A 24,530-nucleotide genomic window follows, 5' to 3' on the forward strand; every position below is an offset into this window, starting at 1 on the left:
TTGACAATATCAGATTTTAAATCTCAAATGAAAACTGTCATCCACAGATGCATACCGGCCACCTCAGAGTCCCTTCTACCAGCTACCTCCAAAGGTGCAGCACTATTCTCCCAGCCAACTGCTGCTGAGCCCAACTCCTCCTGGTCTGCAACAACTGCTTGGTAGGATGATGACACACGTTATTGTTTCAGCTGTAGCCGGGTTGTATATTCTATACTGCAGTGCTTCCCAACGTTTGCTCTTGAGGGACCCAAATTTTTACCACTGTAAACTTAGGCAGCTGCACCCCCAACCACACCCTGTACAGTTACAAAAAAAAGTTTTGAAGGAACTTGTTCAAGTGTCCCACTGATCCCCGTCTTGCATCTTTTTCAGATAACATCAAAGTTCAATACCTCCAGTTCATGACCTACATGAAGACTCCGCAGTACCGCTCTAACCTGCAGCAGCTTCTGGAGCAAGAAAAGGTAAGTGGAAGCATCTCCAGGGACATTACTAACACAAGTTTCTCCGTGAATTTCATGCATATAAAAAAAAAAAAAAGAATTTGATGTTAACATTTTACATCTGGTACAAGCATTTTGTTCAACTTATGTGTTTTCTGCATTTCTCTCCAGCAAAAGCACAGAGACTTGTCTGGGCAGGCAGAGCAGCTGCACTCAGTGTGTATGTCACACAAGGACAAAATCAAAGGTCTCTTTCAGGCAAAACTTGATGAGGTAAGATATGATTTATGTATATTATTTGCATTGAAATGATCGCAAAGACACAGTAAACATTGCTGCTTGAAATCATGATATGCACGACTTACTTCTCAACTCACCTCTTTTTAGTGAGAGAAATTATACGCAAAGTGCTTGGTAAAGAACTGTGTTTTTCACCCTGTAGTGACTTTATTTGATTAAAAATACAATCAAACATGGCCTTTATCGTAAAGGAAAGTATGATATTCTCTTTTCTTCTTCTTTTGTAGTGTGTAATTAAACTGAAATATTACCTGGTACAAAGGTTTAGTCCGTGACTCCTGAGTCTACACCTTGCAATAGGTGTTATCATCAGACATACTTCTTGTAAGCTGGATGTAGCATGAGTGTTACCCGGGAATTCTGAAGTCCTGTGAAGTACAGTGAGAGCTTACTCTAGCCAAACTCAGCAAGAGAATATCTTAATTCTCCAGCTCTGTGTTTCCTAGCTTTAACATCTCGATGCACCCAGTCAGAAATGCCTGGTGCATTCTAGATCATTTATCAACAAAGGTTCATGCCCAATGTTTTTTGTCAGCTGTAATAGTTCAGAACATCACATGTTTTTAAACTTTTATTGGGTTTTCATGGTCTCTTGGTGTCATTTATGAAAGTGAATATGAACCAACAATCAAATTAAAATGATTTAGCCAAGATGTTTTTCATTTTTAGGATTTGTCCTATGATTATTTGACTAAGACTAAGAATTAAAATTAATGATCATATTAGCTTCCACATTGATTCAACTTAGGTTGATTGACCTTAGGTCATACAACTTTTTTTTATATATATATAGAAATAGAATCTTACAGAATAAATCAAACACTGAAAGTATTTTGCACAATATATCACCAAATATATAGCACTTAAATATTTACAAGGAAACTGTTTTGAATATTTGTGATCATTGGACATCTGCCTGAAATAATTCTAACACCTATTTTGTAATCTCACCAATTCATTTTGAAGTGACTGGTTTATTTTAAATGATTTTAAAGGTGATTGCAGTTCATTTAGTGTGTTCTGTGTGGACAAAGCAAAGGAGCCATTTGACAATCAGACTGAGTGAAGCACATTTTTCAGAAAGAATTTATAAATCTGTCAGATTTGAGCAGAGTGTAGGAGGAGTGTTGACTCATTGCATTACTTTTCCTGCTTGGGGATAATTTAACTCACTGCATTTGTTTGTATGTGTGTATGATCAACAGCTGGGGGTTAAAGCCCTGACTGTGGAAGACCTACTTCAGGCCCAGAAAGAGATTTCAGCCCATAATTGTCAGCTGAAAGAACAAACAAAGCAGCTGGAGAGAGACATGGCCTTACTGAGAGACCACAGCCTGCTACTGGTGAGAGCTGCTCACTACGGTTGTAACCTTCAATATCTTATTACAGCATCATCCCCTGAGGCTCACACCCGGTGCCGTTGTTGCATGTCATGTGTCGTGGGACACACAGTCTCAGAATGGCGCTATAAAACGGTGCATACACTAACACAAGCTGTGTGCTTGTTGTTTTTCCAGCTGAAGTCTCGATGTGAGGAGCTGAAGCTTGATTGGGGGTCTTTGTGTCTGGAGAGTTTGCTGAAGGAGAAGCAGGCACTTCGAAGACAGATTTCTGAGAAACAGAGACACTGCCTGGAGTTGCAGGTACACGCATCACTTATTAAATTTGTTGAGTCTGTTTTTCAGTGATTCTCCACCTACATCCCAAAGCTATGTTCTCCTTATTCTCACTCTGTTCTCAGTCATTTTCTTCTATTCCACCACCCTCATTTCAGCTCCCCCATTAGCCCCTCAGAAAAATAATTCTTTGTCACTCCTACTATGAATAATGTTAATTTTTTGGAGTAATGAATGAGCTCTTGTTCAGAAACATTTTCCTAGAAGTCCCACCATGGTTGGTGTGTGTTGAGAGTGTAACAGTTCCCCCTGGTGTCTGTTTGCAGATCAGCATTGTTGAACTGGAGAAAAGTCAAAGGCAGCAGGAGTTGCTTCAGCTCAAATCCTACAGCCCGTGTGAGGACTCCCCGTACAGAAAGGGACTGGAGTCTCGATCCTCGATGGACATGGATTCTTCTAAGCATGGCCTCTCCTCAGCGCCACCTCTCAACGGTGTTAGCCCAGATATTTCCATGAATGGTACCGGCTCACCTTGTTTCGATCGGGCAAACACAAAGGGGGAGCTTCTCTCTCGCTACCTGCCTATCTCTCCAGACCACGAGATTGTGCCTGCCAATGCTGATACTCGACAGAGGCAGCAGAGCTCCTGCCATGCTCTTCCTGACTACACACGTTTCTCCCCTGCCAAGATTGCCTTGCGAAGGCACCTGAACCAGGATTCCACTGCCTCTGTTCTCTTGAGAGGGCCAGGCCTGACCACACACAGGTTGGACGCTGCTAAATTCTTATACTGATAAGCTAAATGCCTTCAGTTTTTCCTGTGGCATTTTGCTGAATGAAGCTGGATGTACATGGTCTTTCTGCTTTTTTCAGGGAATTGGGTGGCATTAATTCACCTCTTGGACCCAAACAGAATTGCCCTTCTCCCAATGCATCTGATGTTCAGAATAAAAGCTCTGAGAGGGTAAAATTGTCTCTTCCCGTACATTTGTACAGGTTGATTCCTTCTTTGTCTGTTAGCTCGTGGTTATTCCAGTCTTCACACCAATATTGTCATTTTCCCTTTGTTTCTCAATGCAGGGTGGAAAGGAAAGGAGTCCATCTGTTCAGGGGGACAACAGCATTACAAGCCTTCCAATCAGTATCCCTCTGAGTACTGTTCATCCAAGTAAATTACCTGTCAGCATCCCATTGGCTAGTGTGGTGCTGCCCAGTCGTGCTGAAAGACTGGTGAGTATTACAGTGAAGTATCTTCACAGTAATACAATTCTCTTAATCAGAATGTGGAGAAACATCACTAATTTCAAGTACAAACTTACATATATCTATAATGTTATTTAGTTTTCATTACTTCGGTAGCTCCATTCTGATGTGCTTTTGTTTTGCTTTCATCATTTTAGAGAAATACTCCAAGTCCGGTGTCTCAGGCAGGTCAGACCAATGGTAAGGACCAGCTAATAATCCCATCATCATTTCACATGTGACAATGTTATTCTATTTATGCTATTGAAAGGCATTGAAATTCAAAATGTGGTGTGCAGACTCCCCCTAGTGGTACTTGTTTGAAAATGAACATTTTTCAATAGTATGAACAAACCTGTTTGCAAACCTTCTTCCACATCCCCTTGAGGATTTTACCTCTTGGACCTGCATGAGCAGGGAAAGTTAGTTGCAATAACATCCTTTATGTATGTAGAAATAAAAGAATGCTCCTTACTATGCACTGGTCAAGCTGAATGATGTGGACTGTTGCTCACGCCATTCTCAATTCTCCTTAGCTTCTCTAGTTATTTGAAATAGTCCTGATAAAGATTTGTTTTTATATACTTGTACAAACTTGACAGTAGGGATGGGAATTTCGACTAATTTCCTCGCCGACTAGTCTCAAATTTCATTTGCGACTAGTCGGCCAGTCTATAAAGCAAGAAAACCTGCAATTTAATACCCATATTTAATTAAAAATGTGAACGGAGCAGCGCAGGCACGGTGTCAGGGGAATAAGAGCGGCGCGGAGCGGTGCCTGCATGCGGTGTCGGACGGGGGGAGAGTTGTGGAGCGGTGCAGCGCGGTGACCAACGCGCAACGCACACCCACGCGGACATGTAAAGCATGGATGGGCCATGCAGCCTTTAGCCGGCTAGTAAAATACTGAACGTTTATTAAATGAGTAGGCAGTTAAACGATTAAACGATTAGCCGTGCACATCCCTACTTGACAGCATGGTTTAGGTTTATGGTTGATGTCTTTCTTTGTTATATTAGGACATGATATTGTGATAATGTTATGGTATTTGGTGTACACTTATGAACTTCCCCAGTGTTGCACTTCAAATAACAATTTATAAAACAGAAAATGTGTATGTGTTTAGGTTTGGTCACAGCGGTAGCGCTTGCTGGCTCGTCATTGAGAGTGAGAACCACTCAGACAAAAGATCTGAAGACACTGGAGACATTACGATGTTTGCACCTGGTATCTTTGGTTGTTTTCAGTTGAACTCTTCAGTGAATATCCTGTCTTTGTATGTGCTAATTTTCCTCCTATCAACCTTAGGGAGCTCCAAATAAACCAGAGTAGCCTGGGCTTGTTTTCAGTCCTGCCCCTGTACAAACTGCTGCTTTCTGAACTGTCTTCGTATACAAAGTTGCGAGAAATGTCTTAGTTGTGTGCAACATAAAAATAGCCGTAGCCTGTTGTCATCTCCCAACCGTTAAAAATACCACCGCAGTACTCCTACGAGCACATGCAGTGGTGTTGCAGAAGTTTTAGAAAGTTTGTTGCATAATGCAAATCATGAAAGCCTTCAGTTTGCCATCTGCTGTCATCTTTTTTTTGTGAACGCAAAGCAGCTAGAGTCGCACTGAGACTTCTTTGCTGCTCTTGTCCAGTCCAGGAAGCTGCGAACACATCTGTTGCTGCGTGAAGTGTAATTTGTTTCTGTCTGATCTTCTTATCTGTGCTTGACTATGAACTCTTCTAACTTTGTTTAGGATATTCATCCAGCTCAGGGCTGATGAACGGAGGTCCCCACCCAGAGGACCATAATGGTGCTTCTTCATCACCTCCTCCACACAGCAACACTCCTTTGACGGGACCAATGGGTCGAGGAGGTACCATGCAGAGCCCCCCACTGGCCACAGGGGGGGTGCTGCAGTATGCCGATGGACCCCCAAGAATTCTGCCAGAAGACGGAGCGGACCGCCAGGGAGGGGAGTCGGACACGGAGGCCCAGGACAGTGAACTGCGTCGGAGAATCTTCTTCTCCTCTTCCTCCTCTTCGTCCTCATCTTCGTCTTCGTCAGGCAGCGGAGGCAGCATGACTGGAGGATCACGCCTCCACCATCACACTGGCAACCAAGCTGCCAAGCAGGGATACCACAGTAACCATGGCAACCACCACCAACCACCTGGCACACAGCACACTCACACGCCCCCACACACGTCATCGTCGCACTCCTCTCACAGCCTCGGCCCTCAAGAGGGGCGCAAGCGGGGCAGAAGGAAGCGTAGCTCCGCAGGGCCTGTCATGGCCAGCGGATCCCCAAAGAGGAGGTCCTTCCCCGGGCTCAGCTCCTATAACCACTCCTCAGGATCGCCACTCAACATTAATTCCATGGTGAGCAAGAAACAACTCGCTGTACTTCGATTTCAGTTGTGGCTCTAAGTATCTTCGGGCAAACCACTGAACCCCAAATGGCTTTAAATAGATGTGCCTTGATCTATTTCAGTGAAATTCATATATTTACCTCATTCTTCAGAATGTCAAAACATCAGAGACAGGAACTTGTATCAACATAACGTGATGAACTTCTGATCAATAAGACATTGCTTTCATTCATCAGGGTTTAAACTACAATTCTTGTGTCTCGACAGGTGAACAACATCAACCAGCCTCTGGAGATCTCTGCCATCTCCTCCCCAGAACAATCAAGCCGCAGCCCCTGTGGGCCTGACCTCGACCAGCCGCCCGTCTTGAAGCGAGAGCGCCCTCTCGAGCTCAATGGCACCGGTCGATACTCCACAGCACCAAGCTCTGATGACGAGGACTCGGGATATCCTGCAGAAAGCTCCAGTTCACGGTAATATGGGAATTCATTTTTAATGATGTCACTGTTTAAAGATCATGTCTTTATTTATCAAAAAGTGAGCCAAATTAAGGGTTTAAAAGATATGTGGGGTTAGAGACACATATAATGCAGCTGATCTTGAGACAGAAATTAATTGTAGCAGCGTCTCGTTAGTATTTGTTACATATTAACATTTTATGTATATATATGACTTTTAAAGCGTCATCTGCCTCAGAGACATTTAGAGTCACTTCAGTTTATTGAAATGGACTTCTCAACAATTATTTAACATTTTTTTCACAACAGCTTCCAAGAAACCAACTAACCTATACATCTTTGTTTTTTTCTCAGTATAATGGAAACATTTAAAAAACCCAAGGAGCTCTGGGAGCTTTCACAATTCTGAATAAAGTAGATATACGACAAAGCAAAGCCTAAATTAAAAGTTTGGGTTTCAACCTCTGGGAGTTCAGTACATTATTATTTTTAATAGAAGCTAACTCTCTGCTTCCGTGTTGCAGAATTGACTGTACCAAAAGCTTAGATAAGTCCATGCAGAGAGCTGCATTATCTAGCTTGATGTCTTTTCTGTAACAAACCTAACTTACTTTGCTGTTTGATGATGTGGCTTGTTTGCACTGCAGCTGCAGGCAAGTTTTACTGAGGTTTTTGTTGCATAAGAATGTGGTAGAGGACCTATTTTCCTCATGCGTTTCTACTAGTAAATGTTGACCATAACATCATGCTTTTTATTTGAATTAGTCTTCTTACATTTTTTTTTTGTTTTTCCTTTGTAGAATTGAAAGAAAAATAGCCACTATATCCTTGGAGAGCAGAGAGGGACCAAGTAGACTTGGTGATAGTGAACGAAGTAAGGAAAAAAATTAATACATTAAACTCAGACCTTTTTGCATTTTCATTCCTGTTGGTAGTTCTTATTTTGTTTCTCCCCAAGTAGGCAGAAAATCCAGTAGCAGCAGTGGGAACAGCACAGGCAGCGAAGCCTCCTCCTCCTCATCAATGCCCTCTACCAGCAAGTGGAAATCTACATTTTCACCCATTTCTGACCCGAAACAACCAAACTGTGACCCGAGGCAGGGTGGCTCTCCGTTTGGCATGGGCGGATCAAGCCGGGGCACGGACTCAGATTCTGACCACAAGCAACACGTCAGGAAAGGGAGTGACGGGGAGTCGTCGAGCTATGTGACCCCCAACCCTTTCCTCGGTCAGGAATCAGGATCCCGGGGTGGAGGCAGCAGTGCAGGCGGAGCACACGGAGGCAGCAGTTCAGACCAGCGCCAGGCACACCAGAAACAGAAAGCTTCCCGCGAATGGGAGCTGAAGACCAGCAGCAGCTTGGCCACTCAGAATCTCTTCATCTCCGCCGCTACCAGCAGCGGAGGGGGCATTCTGAGCGGGAAGGTGGCGGGCAGTCCTGTAGCAGTTTCCTCAGCCACAGGGTCATCTGTAGGGCAGTACCTGGGCTCACACTTCCCTCTTGGAGGGGCTTCAGTCTTACAGTCCTTATTTGGGGCCCAGACAGGCGGATCCACGGCGAGTGGGAACTCGCGTCTCGTCAACGGACACGCCGCCCTGGGAAGCTTCTCCAGTGCAGGCCTGGCTGGAGGAGCAGCTGGAGGTGAGCATCACTGAAAACAAACTGATCACATTAGGTTTTTTTTATCTCAGGGTCAGTTAACAGTCGCAGTGAGGTCTGAGTCTTGTTCTGGGGCCGCCTTGATAATAAGTAGTAAAGTCACGAGGCAGGTAAGTGCAGACCCAGTGCTGCTTGTTCTTCTCATGCACAGTTTGGCTGACTGCTGCCTTGCTTTGACATGGACTGGCTGGCTGGGTGATGCAGTTGGAAACACCCTTGGAAAATATATTTTAAATACATATTTTAAATACTATACCAAATTTGAACAAAACGGATATCACAAGAAATGTGGAAACTGCTTGAAGTTCCTTATTCAAAATCTGAGAAAGACTAACAATCATGTGTTTTGCTGCCGTGCGTCACTAGGCTCTTATTTTCCCTGGGTGTATCTGTTGAAGTTGTACGTCAGAGTCATTTCACGTGTGACCAAAATGATCACAACAGTTTCAGTGCAGTTTGAAATTGGCCATGTGGAATTGGTTCAGCGGTGCTACAGTCACCGTGGACTGACTCTGTTTGCTTTACTGTGTGCTTGTCTCAGACTTGCTTGGCGCTAAGCACAACCTGGCTCAGTCCTTGCTTCTCTTTCTGTCTCCCTCCCCTCCCCTTGCTCTTTTTTGCTACGACTGTCTGCTGTCCTCTCCCTCTCTCTTCACTCTCTCGCCCTCCCCCTGCCTCGACTTCTGCTGTATGATTTGCAGGTATTTTTCACCACGTGGTTCCCTCAGTGTCCTCCCATCAGTTCGGGGTAGCGCTGCCCACCTCAGGAGGCCTCAGCTCTCTGCTCAGTCTCTCCTCCTCTTCCTCTACCACGTCCCAACCCCAGCAACACTCCACCCCCCAACCAGCCTCCACGCGCCTGGCCTCCGTCTCCTCACCTCTCCCCCTCTCCCTGTCACAGACCCAGCACAGCCGCACCCAGTCCGTCCTACACAGCCCCTCCCCGCCCACGCTGTCCCTGCCCCCGCCCCCACCTCTACACAGCGTCCCTTCCTCCTCCTCGTCCTCCTCCTCTTCTTCTTCGTCATCCACATACTCTGATTCCTCTTCGTCTTCTCGGTCAGACTCGATCCACTCCTCGCGCCTGTCCCACTCCTCTCATCACCACCAGAGAGCGTCGTCATCCCTCTCCCTCTCCATCACCTCCTCCACCTCTACCGCCACTGACTCTCCCGCTGCGGCTACTGCTTCTGCCTCACTCTCCTCCTCCTGTCTGTCGACGTCCTCTTCCTCATCTCGTCCATTCGCAGTGCACTACTCCCCTCGGCTGCCCCCTCCACCACCAGTCAGTAGTTCTGGTGGTGTTGGGAGCATGTGGAGGACTCAGGGCATGCATGGCACCTACACCACCTCCCAGCTCCCTAGCTCCCGACCTAGATAGGGTTAGGGCGTTAGGGAAATGGGGGAGGATGGAAAAGATGAGGGTGGAAGGCAATCAGAGGGAGAGAGTGAAGAAGTGAGAGAGGGAGAGAGAGAGACTGGTAGGGAGTGAGAAATACAGGTTGCCTGTACTCCCTGTGCGGTTCTGATTAAACAAGGTAAGATCAAGAGGTTTTAGGTTTAGAGTGTTAAACATCTCTGATTTTAAATGTCTTTTGAATGCTTTGGTTTCCCTGGTTTGTAATCTCTTGTGTATACACACATCTTCTCATTCAATGTTTTTGTTTTTGTTGACTATTTCCATTGTAGATTTTCACTGAGGACTTCGTAACTATAAATGAACACATATGGAATTATGTAGTTAACAAAAGAGTGTGAAGTAATCCAAAGCATGTTTTGTATTTTAGATTCCTCGGAGTAGCCACCCTTTGCTTTCTTGGCAGTGTTGGAAACCCTTGGCCTTTTCTCAGTGAGCCTCATGCGTTCGTCATGAGCTCGTCGTCTGAGTCAGCAGCCTCAGAAATTAACAGCAAGTTAACAGCACATCAGATTAGATCGTGGATAAATGCCGCTCAAGAGTTCTAGTCGCAGACACATCTCTACATGAAGCGTTCAGAGGCAGCTGTGCCAATCAGGCCTTTATGGTTAAAAAACTGCTATGAAACCACTACTGACACAAAAAAACAATGTTCAGTTGAACTGTCATTTAAATTTTATCATGACAGTGACCCCAAACACACCTCCAGGCAGTGGAAGGGCTATTTGACCATGAAGGAGAGTGATGGAGTGACCTGGCCTCCAGTCACCTGATCTGAACCCAGTCCAGATGGTTTGGGATGAGATGGACCACAGAGTGAAGCCAAAAGGGCCAAAAAGTGCTCAGCATCTCTGGGAACTCCCAAGACTGCTGGCAAACCTTTTCCTCCAGGATCCCAGAGATCTGTGATCTGAAGCCTCCAACCCTGATCCACCTGCAGCTAGTAGAGCACTGCTGAGCCGATTCAGAAAATCAGTCTGTCTGACCGATCCTTTTCTCTCCCTCTGTCCCCTCACCCCAACCGGAGTAGCAGAAAGCTGCCACCTCTGGTTCTGCAAAGGTTTCTTCCTGCTAAAAGGAAGTTTATCCTTTCCACTGTGGCTTTGCTTGCTAAATCTGAACTGAATTGGATTTCAGGTGACTGACTCATGAAGCTCATTGTTAGAGTGCCAAGAGTGCGCGAAGCAGTAATCAAAGCCAAGCGGAATATAAAACGTGCTTTGTGTTCACACCTTTTAGTTTACTACTGAATTCCATAAGTGTTCATTTGTGTTTTTGATGTCGTCAGTGAGAATCTACAATGAAAATAAAGAAAAAACACTGAATGAGAAGCTGTTTCCTAACATTTGACTGGTCATGTCTACCCTTGATACTCATGTTTTTTTTCTGTGTTTGGATGTTTCAGGTAATTGATGAAATCTACCTCAACATATAAAAAAAAAAACTATGCAAATGTCCACGTGTGGACCATGGCACTCTCCTCATTCACTGGTGCTTCAACTGTCTGCACTACTCCCGACCGCCTCCAAAATCGGCTTCTGTACTGGGATAACACACACACACACACACACACACACACACACACACACACACACACACACACACACACACACACACACACACACACACACACACACACACAAACCGCCTCCATGGTCACCTTGAGCAGAATTCATAGGTACTGCTGATGTTTGTGCAAAATTAATAAAGCAACACAAAATTTGGCTGTTTTCATGCTCTGATGCTTTAGTTAAAGATGTACTTGTCCTGTTCAGTTCTCTGACACCTCCTGTTAAGTGGAAAATTTCCCACAAATTTATAAACCAGAATAGATTATTGTTACGTTCTAAGAAGCTGAGGGGGAAAACATGCCAGTCGTCGCTGCCGTTGGCAGTTTTTCCCTTTGTGTTGCATCTAACTTAAGTTCTCTTTTTCCAGCTAATGCTTTGCATCTGTTTCAAACACTTAACATATCAATGAAACTTTTCACTTCATGAGATTTGAAGTGTTTTTCCTAAATTATGTTCTTACCTCCATCAACAAAACCAAAGGATGAAGGAGTCTCAGTGGATCTTCCTGTTTCTGAATATTCGGTAAATGATTAATATTTACTGGGGTGGCAGTATTGTTGAGCAGGGCAGAGTACATTGTACATTTTCATGTTTTTGATAAAGCCCTAAATGATTTTTTTTTCTTAATTTTTTTTTTGTAAATTATTGTTACTCACATAGTTGTCCACTCTCTCCTTGAGACCTGTGGTCATCTAAGTTTGATCACTTGTTATGTTTAATGAAGGTGAATTCAGGTGTAAAAGATTTTCAGTGAAATAGCAAAGGTTTTTATTGTTTCTGTATTGATTTTAGTAAATCACACTACTTTTGGGACCGCAGCAGAAATGTTCTCACAGCAAAATCTTAAGCTAAATTTCTGTGTCTTCTTTGCTGCTGAAAAACACAGGTGTAAGAAAATGTGGACCTGCCTGCTTGTGTCTGTGTATGTGTACAGCATTTACCTAACACAACTACCCCCCCCCCCCCCCCCCCACACACACACACACACACACACACACACACTCATGCATGCAAATCCTCACACTGGGAAAACATAATCGACAGTAATCACAACAAACTACTGGACTCTTTTTACACCCTTTCAATCTGTGTGATTTCTTTTGTAAACAATGTTTGTACTGTGAATGTGATTCATTCTTTGTGTTGTTGTGAATAATGTAGATTATTATATTTATGCTGTCAGTCTCTTTTTTTTGCCTTTTTTTTTTTTTTTTCTAAATCCTGAATTGTGTTGACAGTGTAGAATGCAAAAGTGTGTGTACTTGACTCACAGTCTGAAAACAATGGTGCTATGTTTGGACTGTGCCTGAACTTATTTATTCTTTACCGAACACATCAAGAAAAAGAAAATGTTGAATACTTGGTGCTGTACATGGAACTTTGAACACCTGTTTTGTTTTGTTTTTTGGTTTGATTTTTTTTTTTTTTTTTTGGTTTGTTTGTTCATTTGTTTTTGGCATTTCTTTACTCATGTTTAACATGATGTCTTGTTCTATGAATGCCTAGTGTTCAACTGTAGACACCATCTTTTAGACATTGAAATTGCTCTGCTGAGGCTCATGAGCCTCTTGTTTTCTCACACAGCAGTTTCGAGACTGCTTATTTCTTAGTGAACAGTCCAAACTGTTTTGTACATATGTTTTCATTGTTTCTCATTGTATGTCTCCCATCATAAACAGAAAGATATATAAAATATGTATCTATATACAGTTTATAAATATATATGAGTATATCTATATATGGGTGAAAAGGGGTGTTTTGGTGCTGACATTGTGACCCAAATGTTCAACCTGTTACACAGGAGGCTTGAAGTCAAAGCATTGCCACCACAGGACCTTAACAAATGACGCCTGACAACACGGCAGCACTGCAGCACCTGAATCCCCTGTGACACACACACACACACACACACACACACACAGAAACTCAGAGGATGTGTGTGTCGAACACACAGAGGTGCTGTGGCGTAAAACACAACTAGATTCCAGCAGTAGGACTGTTATCTTTTACTATCAGATTTTTTTTTTGTTCTGTTTTTTGCGACCCAGATCCTGTAGGAATAAAATGGTGCTTCTGTTTCTAAACAAAGGCAATTCAGATGTTGTGCTAATTAATCCTTCACTGGTGCATACAGACCTATGTGTCAAGCGTCCGTACACACACTGTCTTTTATAGATGTCCTGTGAGCATATCGTGTGACTGCCGCAGACTTGCACATGTGCTTGTCCTAATGTGTGCGAGTGAGAGCAGCCTCGCTTCCTGTTTTTCCAATAAGTGGGAACATGCTTAACCTCAGCTTGTGTGCGTGTTATCTTTTTACACTTTGCCAGTGCATATTTTAAGGGATGATTAGATTAATAATGGAAGCTTTATAGTAACATGTCCTGTCCTGTGCGCCCCGATGACAATAACAAACATGATTCTCACCTGCAAGTGTTGGAAGTGGAAAAAAAAAAAGTTAAGTCATTTTAGAGCTACGTTAGTGACTAGTCTGTTTGTTACAAATACTGCTGAGAGGTATTTTGTAATTACTGTTGATGCTGTCTTGAGTTTCCTATTACGGTGTTTGATACAGCTGCAGTTTCATGTTATGCTTTCACTTGTGTCTCCAGACTCTTGTCAGTTTTTAAATACTACTTGTCAAACAGACAGCACGGTGCTCTCCTTCACTTAAAACAAGGAAATTGCAGCTATTGATGGAATACTACTCTTCTCCTGTTATGCTGTTGGGTTCAGTGGTTTAAATAACCTGCAAGACGAGCTCGCCTGGTGGTTTTCCTCATGTTTCAGTCTCACCTTCTGAGCTTTATTCCAATCTGAGGGGTCAGAGTGCTCAATGTGCGAGTAAGAGTAGTTTGGGGATGATACGGCAAATAATTTGCTCCCTGAATATTTCAGCCAGTTTTGTTGGAGTTTGACATTGAAGTCCTTTGGTGTCTGAGCCTGAATTGAACCTCAAGCCTCTATGCAGTCCTCCAGCACACTGCAGCTTGGTGCATTATTGTTGGTCGATAATCTGTGAGAGCTGTGCAGTCGAGGCCGTTTACTCTAAATCCTGCCAAAGGTCTGAACTCAGGAATCTCCCACATTTCTTGAAACAATTTTCTACAAACTACTGCATGTCACGATGAAGCTCAACTGCAACCCGACTCAGGAGCAGGGCCATTTCCTAGTGAGTGCTTTTCAAAAAAAGAAAAAAAAAAAAAAAGAAAATCAAGCCGGATCTCCTCAAATTCTTCCTACTGTCACATACATCTCAGCCTCTTCAGTGAAATCAAGCTGAGTTGGTTTGATCTCAAGCAGCGGTGAAATGGCTACAACTTTCAGCATCTTCCTCATCTCACAAATGGCTCCGTTTAGAACTGCATCTCTGACAACGAGGATGGATGTCTTTGTCCCTGGGCTGGGTTCTTCCCATTGTGTGTCGGGAAACCCGCCCAGGACGGAGAGATGAGAACTACAGTTTGTGTACAGTGATCTCCGATTGGTGAAGCCAGGGCAGGTTTGAGGTGCAATAATGGCAAACCTACTTTCCAAAAGGCCCTGGGTTTTTCATGGAAACTTTGTTACTGTTTGATGTTGGTGCTTTTATCCTAAGATGTTCTAATGAAACAAATGGAATTAATGTTTTTTTTCTGCATTTTATTATTAATAAAGATGTTTCCTATAATGTTGAGTTAATTTTGTTGTGCATGGTTTAATTCACGCGTCACTGGTCTCCATTTGCTTCATATATATTTAAATGCAGTAAAACTGTGATGTGTTTTATACACTGTAACTTCACAATTGAGCGAATTTGAGGCCTTTTTTAATTGAGAATGTTGTTTTAAATTTTCAGAGTCAAGCTTAATGTTTAAATGTTAGAATTCAAACCATAATATGAACTAGTAAATGTTCAGAATTAAAATGGTGCATAAGAAATACAAAACTTGGGCAGATGCAAGAGCAAGTACAGTATTTAAAATAATTTCATTAAAGAGAAGAGTATGAGTGGGTTTTCTTCCACTTGCACTAGTCCTGTTTATATGTGTCCATAAATCCTCTTTAAACTCAGATTGCGGGGTCTGTTGAAACTTTTAATACCAGTATTGTCACGATGAAGTAAAGGGAACAGCTGCATCAGCTGCATATTGGGCCATTGTTACGTATGTACCAAGCTTGTAATGCTAAAGTGTCGACATTCCAAAATATTCCGGAGATAATACTCTCACATTAGTGTCTCAAAAAACTGAAAATGAATTCGGCTCTCAGTTGGCAGCTGACCTCAATACCAACACCGCTCCACCTGTAATTGGCTGCTGACTACAAAGCAAAAGATCTGAGGCCTATGTGTACTAGGACTGAACGTTGATCCAATTTATTTAGCTTGCATCCACACACATAGCTTTAATACGGTTGTTCTCAAACAAATTAAAAAAAAAAAAAAACAGCCGTATAAACCAGAATAAACAGGGTCAGTGTGCGCAGTTTGAATTATGAAATCTGGGATTAAAGCATGGGATTACATTTACAACCCACTGAGCATCAAAAATGTGTGTTAATACGATAATTTCTATAATAGATAATTTTATCCTTTTCTTTCATCACACCATGCTGGAAAAAATAATTTCATAACCTAACCGCAGAACATTTGTCCTGGTGTTAGTTATCAAGAGAGCAAATAACTGCTTCGTCTACAACAGATGAACGTATCAGTGGTGTGATTGTCCTTTTTTCATAAGCCCAGTGCCCATTGAATGTGGGTGAAACTGTTGCAGTTGAGCACAAAACACAGGCAAACACCAGCAGGACAGCAAACCTACAAACACAGCAGAAACTTCATTTGTAAACTAACTTTTTTGGTCAGAAACTCTAACCACTTATTTAGACATTTCTTTCAAAAATAATAATCTTAAATGTGATATAGGATCATTTATTTAATTACATTATTTACTGAACATACATTACAACTAACTTCCAGGCCTCCTGTGTGTATTTTAATTAACCTGACGTCACAGTTCTGTCAGGTCCTGTCGAACTAAACACAAGCCATCAGTAGTATCCTGCTCACTGCCAGAGTCATTTTTTTTCTTCTCTTCCATCTGTGCCTGTCAATCAGAGGAGGAGTGTGTTGCTGTGCATGTCTACTGTCTACTGTGCTCGCAAAACAGAAATCACCAGCGATACAAGTGTGGTCTCCAGTCAGACACAACCGAAGGTACTGTTCTTATTTGCCATTGAGATGTTTAGATAAATTCATCTGAGCTTCTGTAAATTGTTTTTGTGACCTTTAGAACATTGCATGTGCCTATTTTAAGCCATCTTGGGGGTGTAGGATATAGACGAAAGACAGGGGCATACACTTTACTAAACTTACTATATAAGAATCGAATTTTTATTTGAGATTTGTGTGTTTAATGCATTTTTGTGCTCAATTGATGTAGAAGTCTGAGTTGGATCTTCAGAAAACATCACAAGTAAGCCAAATGTTCACCCGACAGAACAATATGAATAAACATAGTAAAAACTGCATGATAATTTCATCAGACATGTTTATGTTTGTCTGTAGTGCCTTATGAGCGGATTCTGTCCATTGAAAGTCTGTGTGACGTGCCTAATCCGTGGAAAGGGGTTACTATGAACCGATGCTTGGTGCTGGTACTGGTGGTACTGCTTGTGAGCTCAGGGGTACAGGAAGTGCATGGTGAGTAATATTTACTGGTAAACTGACAGAAAATTATCTCATAACATAACGCAACACAAGACATAACATAACATAACATAACATAACATGACATGACATGACCTACCATAAGATAACATTACATCACATCACATAGCATGAATTGATATAACATGACGTGACATAACTATGACACACTCTCTCCAGTATGGTGATATGTGAGTGTCTTTGCTTTGTTTGTTTGTTTTTAGAAGCAGTAGAGTATGTTGTCGAGGAAACAGGCGTCAGGTCTTTGGTGGAAACTCTGCAGAGTGGCTCATTTCCTCAGGTACTGCTCCCAGAGGTCCTCCTTTTGCTCTGCCTGTTGTGGTTTTACTGTTGAGCCCTGTACTGGTCAGACCACGGTGGATAGATGGATGGATGAATGGATGAATAGATTAAACTTTTGCTTGAAATTTTACATTTTTAAATCCTTCCAAACGTTGCTGTTCTGCCTGTGAATCAGCTGCACGCTTTGTCTTTCAGTATTAGCACCACTGTATTATTTGGCCAAGACTGTGTAATATAGTGTAAATATCAATCTATTCATTAGTGAGCTTACATAAGAAACCATCATTAATTTGACCCCCCACCCTCACCCTCCACCTGGACCTTGACTGCGTGAATCACACAGTGTGTTGTTTGCCTACAGATTTCCTTGTGGGACACTTTCATGTGGTGGTGGGGATCTGAGGAAGTCGGAGCAATCAGAAGAAGAAAAAAGCCAATTGCCAGGGCAGTCTTGAAACCCAAAGCTAAAGAATAATGTGTAACAGGTCAACAAACAAATGTTATCGACTCCCACAACAGCAAGATTTTGGCGATTATAGAAGCAACAAGTCTTAAGTGTACTTTGCAATGTTACCTGAGTGATGTAAACATGCTTTATTTGATATTGAGCATACTTTGAATTTTATATTAGTAATGCGAAGATGTTGCACTAGACCTGTTTCTTTTGTATTGTTGAGCACCCAGTTATATGTGTCTGTCAGAACTCGTCTGATGAAAATATGTTGAATCCCCCAGTGAAGCCTGCATTGTAACTCACTGTATTTGAGCACACTGTAAAATAATCCTGTTATCAACAACTAATAAACCATTTTCACTGACAATGTGAATCTAAATGATAGCACACAAACAGTGATGATGCAACAAAATGCTGTTTATTTAAATTCAAAATTAATGGCACTGTGTACTTCGTAATATTACATTTCAATTAAATATTCACACACTGCAGGAAGTGATTATATTAATATAGAATTTATAGCGTTGGCCTCCTCAAACATATTCCTGTGATGGGAGAAACACTGTAACATAAGACAGAGCAAACATGCAGTTTTTCTTTGGCCTCTGTGAATTCATAAACTTTCTCTCGCAGTGTGCTGCTTATGTGTTCAGACAAGGTTAATTAAAACAGTATTGAGTGACACATTTACTATACGCTAAAAACACTGCTGTCAGTGAGTGTAAATCGCACGAGTTGCTAGCGACACCCACACTCCTTTGCTATCACATCTGGCTTTGTGGAGATGTAGGTCCCGTGCTGGTCCAGCTCCATCACCTCCAGGCCCTCATAAGCCACGGGCACGCAGCAGGGCGCCCGCTCGTCCGTGTGGCCGCTCTCAATGTGATAGTTCAGCTGGACGGCGTGGTTGTTCGCGTTGGTCAGAGGGAAAGCGCAGGAGCCGTGGCAGTTGTTAATGTTTGCTGTGTTCGGACCCACCAGAACTCTTTCAAAGGACACAGTGAGGCTCCTCAGCCCACACACGTTGCCCATCACAGGGTTGCTGGGTTGCGCTCTGGTCGCCCGTAGTCTCCTCTGTAAGTCATAGGCATGGGCCACCGTCTGCAGAGCTTTGAGCAGGAGAAATGCACAATACTGCTGCTCCCCTGTTTGACACAGAAAAGAAAACTGGGTGTTATAAAAGGTTGGTCGGTTAACTTTACACCTCAAATCACAAAGCATGAGTCAGTTGAGACAATCTGTATGGGCGTGCATGTTTGGTGTGGTGGATAGGACTCTTGATTCACAGCGGGAAAAATCCTGCTTTGTTTCTGAGTTTTTATCACTACAAGGGTCTCGTTTATATACACTGCTTACCCGCAAAAAAATTGGCATACACACTTTTACAGGCCCAGACTTGAGCCTGGCTGTTTGCCAACTTTTACCAAAGCACGTGCAGATTTTAGAGAGAAGTGAAATTAGCATCGTGGACGTTAACCTGAAGCCAGCTTGCAGAAATAGATTGTGAGAGGCAGAACCGAAATTCCACACATTTATTTGCACTTTATATCACTTGTCACACATACACCCTCTTAACAATGAGCATTCACCTCAGCAGCAGTGTTATTTGTGGCTGTGCCACTCAGTCAGTGATATATAACTGCTAACTTTTACTTGTTTGGTGTAAAGCTGGATAATCCATGTATAGACGATGTTCGTGCCTTAATCTTGTGGAATAGAAGTAACAGAAATCTTTACTTAATTCATCAGCATTATGGTGGTAAAGAGAGAGAGAGAGAGAGAGAGAGAGAGAGAGAGAGACTGGTGGTTGTAATAGTGCCAGCGTGAACAATGCCTGACAATATTTTTTTTTAAAATTAGCAGGAAGAAAAATACCTGAAATACCAAGTGTATCACTATTCCAGGTGTTTCAAGTAGCAGATAAAACTGTTGAAATAGTTTAGCTGAAGTCATACATGAATGACTGAAATGAGTAAGTGGCTGAATTATTTAGTTAAATTAACCAAATAAATGGATCCAATTTGTGTCTTCTGTTTGGCACTCGCCTTCATCTGGCAGAGCTGTGAAGTGGTGTTTAACAGAAACTACAATTTTTGGGCCACATCACCTGCTGCCAACTCCGTCTCCTTCCAAACACTGAGTCGTTGGAGCCTCCTCAGCCTTTCTGTAGCTTTGTCAGTCAATTTTTCCTCCTTTATCATTTCCATGATCTCTGGCACTATCTCCTCCAACCTCTGCCTGAGCTCCTCCAGCAGTGGAGGAGACAGGGCCAGCTGCTCCTGATGTACTGGAAACGTGGAGCCCCAGCTGTTGAAGGAGAAGACGGTGGGAGCTGAGGAGTTGATCATCCCCGCCAGCAGAGTCTCGCTGGAGGACAAGCCGAGCATAAGGGGAGGCAGAGACCGCAACGAGTCCAGCTGGACTAGGGGTGATTGGGAGGATTCTTGAGGCAGGATGACTCCCAGGAACCTCTTCAGCTCACAGAGGAATGAGGTCTGCAAACTGACTGGGGAAGGACCTGAAACATGCGCGTGTCTGAGAAAGACAGTGAAGAGTGTGAGTATGCAAAACTTCGACAAAAGTCAATTTCAAGAGGAAACACCAACGCTAAGACGACCTTGTATCAGTTCCTGTTTCTCCAGAGAACAGCAGAAGTAGAGTCATGCTGATGTTGCCTTCTAATCTTCCACCACTAAGGGAATCTTTTAGGTTTTGTTCTGCAAAGAGTTGATGCATGAGGGGGGTGCAGGACATCAGAAAATGAAAACAAGAGAAGAGGAGCGCTCACTCATACCATGGGTTGTTGCCTCGACAGAAATCCTCAATTTCTGTTGAGCTTTGCCCTCTGGCGGTTTTCCTGTTAGTAGGACGTACTGGGTTTCTCCTGAAATGCACGCAGTCTACAAGACAGCATTGGAAAAACTCATTGTATCAGGCAAATACACATTATTTTACATGACAGAGCTATTTCACCCTTCCCTACCTGAGAGATCGGCTCCAAGGATTCACCACTGAAAGTCAAAACAAGGTTTTCTCCTTTGAGGGGACTTTCAAGTGACAGAAGCAGCACGGGGTTCAATTTGAGCAAAGCTAACTGCGGGAGGTCAAAGGTTAACACCATCCCTCCTTGCTCACCTCCCTCTGACACAAGCATTGCTAAAGGAAAGAAGATTTAATGAGATGAAACAATGCATTCAAACAACGACCGCAACAACTCAGCCACACGTTCTGGTTACCTGCAGTTGAGAACAAAACTTCTGGTCCACCTCTCTGGTTCCTTCTTATCTCTTCTGCAAGCTCTAATAACACTGAGCCCATTGAGTTATTAGCTGTGATGCAGAGTCCAAACAGAGTTGAACTGCTGTTTGTGAGTTCTCCACCATTTCCAACATCTCGCAACACTGCAAATACGTTGTCCACAAAGCATGGCGTGTTGGGATGGATTGTGGAAGCTGACGGATTAAAAAAAAAGTGGCAACATTAAATATCTAATAATAATGATGCTAGAAGGATCAAAACACAGTGATTACAAAGCTCCACAACAACATAAAAATGTAAATTTACTGCATAAAAGAGCATGAAGGAGTCACACAGAGTCTGACCTGTCACTATGGGGCCGTGGGTCTGCCTGTCTGGGACCTGCAGGGCCACACAGAGCCTGCTCCAGCTGAGCAATAAGCTGCAGAGTGCAAACACAGCCATCATCCCTCACTGTTTGCATGTATACGTGTGCAGTCAGGCACCTCTCAGCTGCTTGTTTTGAACGGGTCAAGCTCCAGAGGATGGGAGTTGCATCCTCCCACCTTCCCATCTACTAACTGGAGGATAGGAAGCCAAAATAGGAATATTATGTGTCCTTGATGATTTAGATTGTGGATTCTGCCTGAGGTGTTTACTGGCCATCTCTAGAGAACAGGTTAAACCCTGTGAGCAGAACATAAATGCAGGTTTTTTGCTTCAGACACACACTGAAAATTATTTTGTGTTAGGTGGAGTCAAACATGAAAAGGAACTAGAAATAATGGGCCCATTTTCATTTTCATCTTTTCAAAAGATGTCCTGAACATATTTCATGGAACATGATTCAAGATCTGTTATTCATCACGATTGTAGGGATTTGCAATGTTAAGGTGAAACAGATTACAGAGAGAACCTGTAACACTAAAATACTTTTGCTTACAATCACAGAATATTCAGCACCAGTGGCATGTCCATGGTTTAAAAACATCAATGACGACAACAACAACAAACAAGTTAGACTAGGGTTTGCAACCTCACATAAGACAACGGTAATTCATGAACACACTGCAAAATTAAACCTATGCACATATGTACTCTTCACATTGACAGACCAATCAACCAACAGGTTCAAACCACAAATGCCTTGCTGTGAGGAAAGTTTATAAATCACTAATATTCATTTAGAACAGTCAGAAGAAAACAGAATTTCCACAGTTAACTGCAATTACATGTTTAAATTCAGTCATTTTGCATTTCAAGGCTGTTTTGATTCCTTAATGTAAAACATTTCTTGCCAGAGTATCTCAATTGGAAATCAAATGAACACAAAGGAACAATTTCTTTTTTTATGTTTTGTATTTTCTTACAAAAAAGTTCTATGTTGACCAACTGAATCTCTACTTCAAATTAAAGCCGCGCGCGGCGATGAAAGCCATCGTCGTTAGTGCTTCACTCCCTGCTATTGCCGTCGACGTCTCACGCTCACTAAATTGACATTAATGAAAAAGATTGGTAAAAGTAATTTTTTAAATTGCATTGTAATCTTTGTACACTCCCATAGGTGGCACTGTAGCAGCTATCACAGTTATTCATACATCAATATAATCAGCATCATGTTGTGTACAATTGATCAAAATTTCAAGACAGTCGGACAAAGTACGTGCTTGTAAGAAATTTTTATGTATTTTTCAGGGGGGTCTTTGCGCCCCTGCTGGCCAACGGTTATAAATGCATCATAGTGGTAATAGAATTTTTTGCTTGTCTTCAGGAATAGAATTTTTCTGCACAGTTTGGTTACTGTGGAAGAATGTGAATGTTTTAGGTCTATGGCAGGGGGCGCTATAGAGTTGAGTTGTATTAAACTTTATAGTGCATTACATGAGCACCATTATGGCACATAACTGACTGTAATCTGAGTGTTCTAGGACAATGCCTGAGCTCATGAGGGGCTGTCGAAATAACAGGAAATGAAGGTGTTTTTTGACGGCGTGCTGTGAGGAGACCGAGCGATGTATCAAAAAAAGCTGGCTGATTATTGGAGGTCAATGTGTCTAGATGCAGTGTGCTGAGTTTGGGCTCATTTGGAAGAAAGGAACTAAGAGTTCAGTTCATTTGAAAAATGAAAAGCGAAATGGCGGTGAATTTTGTATCCAAGATGGCCGCCTTCCTGTTGGTCCCACAGATTTTAGTGTGAATTTCGTGTTCCTACGTCAAAATATGGCCACTCTGTGGGCCATAGGGGTCTGATTGTAGGTGGCGCTGTTGAGCCAGTGTTGATCTGTCACTGTGGAGGTATAAATTTTATCGAATTTTTCGCCGGGCCGGTCACGTAGATACCAAAAAACACCACATTCAGCTATGTTCAGGGGGTCAAAAATGCATTCTCGTGGGACAAACAATAATAATAATACAGAAGAAACTGAGCAAGAACAAAACCCATCACCGTTACACTACGTGTTACGGCGATGGCTAATAAGGTTTTCAAAAAAAAAACAAGTGCCATTTGGCCTCACTGGTCTACTTCAAAAATACAAAAATACATCTTAAACAAAATGTTTCAACAGTGTGGTCATGAAACCATGACTTAGAGGGAAGAAACAGCGTAACAAGGTAATGAAGTAACATAGTAGCTTACTTTGAGAGATTCAATATATCAGGTTACGCTGCTTCAAAAATAAATAATAATAGCACCTTTATGATCATGCTAATCCGAGCTGAAATAACAGCAAGCAAGTGATCTGCAACACTGCTTAGAAATGTGTTCTTCACTTGTAACATTTAAAAGCATGAAATGAGGAATCCAACCCTCATAATTCACCTGAACTGCACAACAGTGAAAAGAACAAGGTGTCAATGAAAGTACAATTGATCAAACTCATTAGACATGAGATTCAGAACCACATGAGTTCTAAGTTTTCTCTTGTCTTTTTCTTTGAGCCAATTACTAGCCCTAATGTTTTTCTGTGATTAATCATGATTAAAAATTAATCTTTTCACGGCCCAACATTGTTTAATCGTGATCAACATGGACAGCCCTACTCATATCACGGCAGGCAAGAAGTGTTTCTCCTCATTTGAACTTGAGTGTAAAATCTGATCTTTAGATGGATATTTTAGCAGAAAAGAGTAACTCTTAGATAATGTTGTGCAAAAGCATTAAATTGTCTCACCATACTGGCTGATAAGTCCTTTTTCCCTGCCAAACCCATTCCCAAGGCTGTAAAGGTGAAAAGGCATGCAATGGAGATTTGGCCTTCGGATAAAAATAAGAGTCTGTTGTGAAAGCAAGGTGATTAGTTACCATTACATGTGAATACTCAGCATTAATTGTTTTTCTATGAAACACAGTATTTTTTTCTCATTTTGCATATTCGTTTCTGTTCATTTGTGCCTATTACTGCAAGAACCAAAGCAATTTACTGTATTTGTTTCACATTTGCTTCTATCACGCATAAACTTAAATGTGAACAAAGAACAAGATGGGATGTACATTCATATAAACACAAAAAGCTACATTACAGCTGAAAACAAAAGAATTCATTCAGTGCCTCCTTATCTGGTATTGCTCATGCTCGAGTAAAATGCAACACTGAACTGAATATCTCATTTTCAGGGAGAGGGCTGCATCCTTTCAAACTCTTCCTCCCTGAACCATTCTCACAGCTGCTGTCCTGTTTTGCAGACAGTCAAGGTCTCTGAGAAGACCAACGGACAAACATCCCAAGAGATAAAGCCAAGGCTCATTCTCCAACATCACAAATCTTCAGAAAGAA

General features: G+C 42.3%; 2 protein-coding genes and 2 long non-coding RNA genes across 8 annotated transcripts in view; 3 read left to right on the forward strand and 1 right to left on the reverse strand.

Annotated features, from left to right (window-relative positions):
• The window catches only part of dot1l (DOT1-like histone H3K79 methyltransferase), a 31,816-nt gene extending 20,766 nt beyond the window's left edge, over positions 1 to 11,050 (forward strand). Inside the window, exons 15-29 of one of the 5 annotated variants that reach the window (XR_003930431.1) lie at positions 48 to 161; positions 376 to 467; positions 618 to 719; positions 1,952 to 2,089; positions 2,264 to 2,389; positions 2,689 to 3,128; positions 3,236 to 3,326; positions 3,443 to 3,592; positions 3,763 to 3,805; positions 5,350 to 5,975; positions 6,233 to 6,438; positions 7,224 to 7,297; positions 7,382 to 8,065; positions 8,785 to 9,621; positions 10,906 to 11,050. Coding sequence is in view for 4 of the 5 variants with exons in the window: in XM_030083036.1 (XP_029938896.1) it covers positions 48 to 161; positions 376 to 467; positions 618 to 719; positions 1,952 to 2,089; positions 2,264 to 2,389; positions 2,689 to 3,128; positions 3,236 to 3,326; positions 3,443 to 3,592; positions 3,763 to 3,805; positions 5,350 to 5,975; positions 6,233 to 6,438; positions 7,224 to 7,297; positions 7,382 to 8,065; positions 8,785 to 9,464 (3,566 nt within the window). In the remaining variant the exon portion in view is untranslated. Of the gene's footprint in view, positions 1 to 47; positions 162 to 375; positions 468 to 617; positions 720 to 1,951; positions 2,090 to 2,263; positions 2,390 to 2,688; positions 3,129 to 3,235; positions 3,327 to 3,442; positions 3,593 to 3,762; positions 3,806 to 5,349; positions 5,976 to 6,232; positions 6,439 to 7,223; positions 7,298 to 7,381; positions 10,856 to 10,905 lie in introns of those variants that run through there. The other 4 variants (XM_030083040.1, XM_030083038.1, XM_030083036.1 and 1 more) reach the window with 4 other exon arrangements.
• A 44-nt stretch (positions 11,051 to 11,094) lies between these two features.
• On the forward strand, positions 11,095 to 14,743 carry LOC115381569 (uncharacterized). Its single transcript, XR_003930433.1, has 2 exons — positions 11,095 to 14,459; positions 14,520 to 14,743. It is a non-coding gene; the product is annotated as an uncharacterized LOC115381569 (long non-coding RNA).
• A 1,392-nt stretch (positions 14,744 to 16,135) lies between these two features.
• On the forward strand, positions 16,136 to 17,865 carry LOC115381568 (uncharacterized). The gene is made up of 5 exons (XR_003930432.1): positions 16,136 to 16,268; positions 16,495 to 16,527; positions 16,620 to 16,754; positions 16,985 to 17,061; positions 17,425 to 17,865. It is a non-coding gene; the product is annotated as an uncharacterized LOC115381568 (long non-coding RNA).
• A 147-nt stretch (positions 17,866 to 18,012) lies between these two features.
• amh (anti-Mullerian hormone) lies at positions 18,013 to 21,363 on the reverse strand. Its single transcript, XM_030083047.1, has 7 exons — positions 21,039 to 21,363; positions 20,754 to 20,969; positions 20,501 to 20,673; positions 20,312 to 20,417; positions 20,135 to 20,234; positions 19,625 to 20,052; positions 18,013 to 18,662 (listed from the first exon to the last, which is right to left on the reverse strand). Exons 1-7 carry the CDS (start codon positions 21,220 to 21,222, stop codon positions 18,256 to 18,258), a joined length of 1,614 nt encoding a protein of 537 aa, XP_029938907.1. The 5' UTR covers positions 21,223 to 21,363; the 3' UTR covers positions 18,013 to 18,255.
• Positions 21,364 to 24,530: the final 3,167 nt, after the last annotated feature.

Source organism: Salarias fasciatus, chromosome 23 (genome assembly GCF_902148845.1).
Source record: "Salarias fasciatus chromosome 23, fSalaFa1.1, whole genome shotgun sequence".
Classification (NCBI taxonomy): domain Eukaryota; kingdom Metazoa; phylum Chordata; class Actinopteri; order Blenniiformes; family Blenniidae; genus Salarias; species Salarias fasciatus.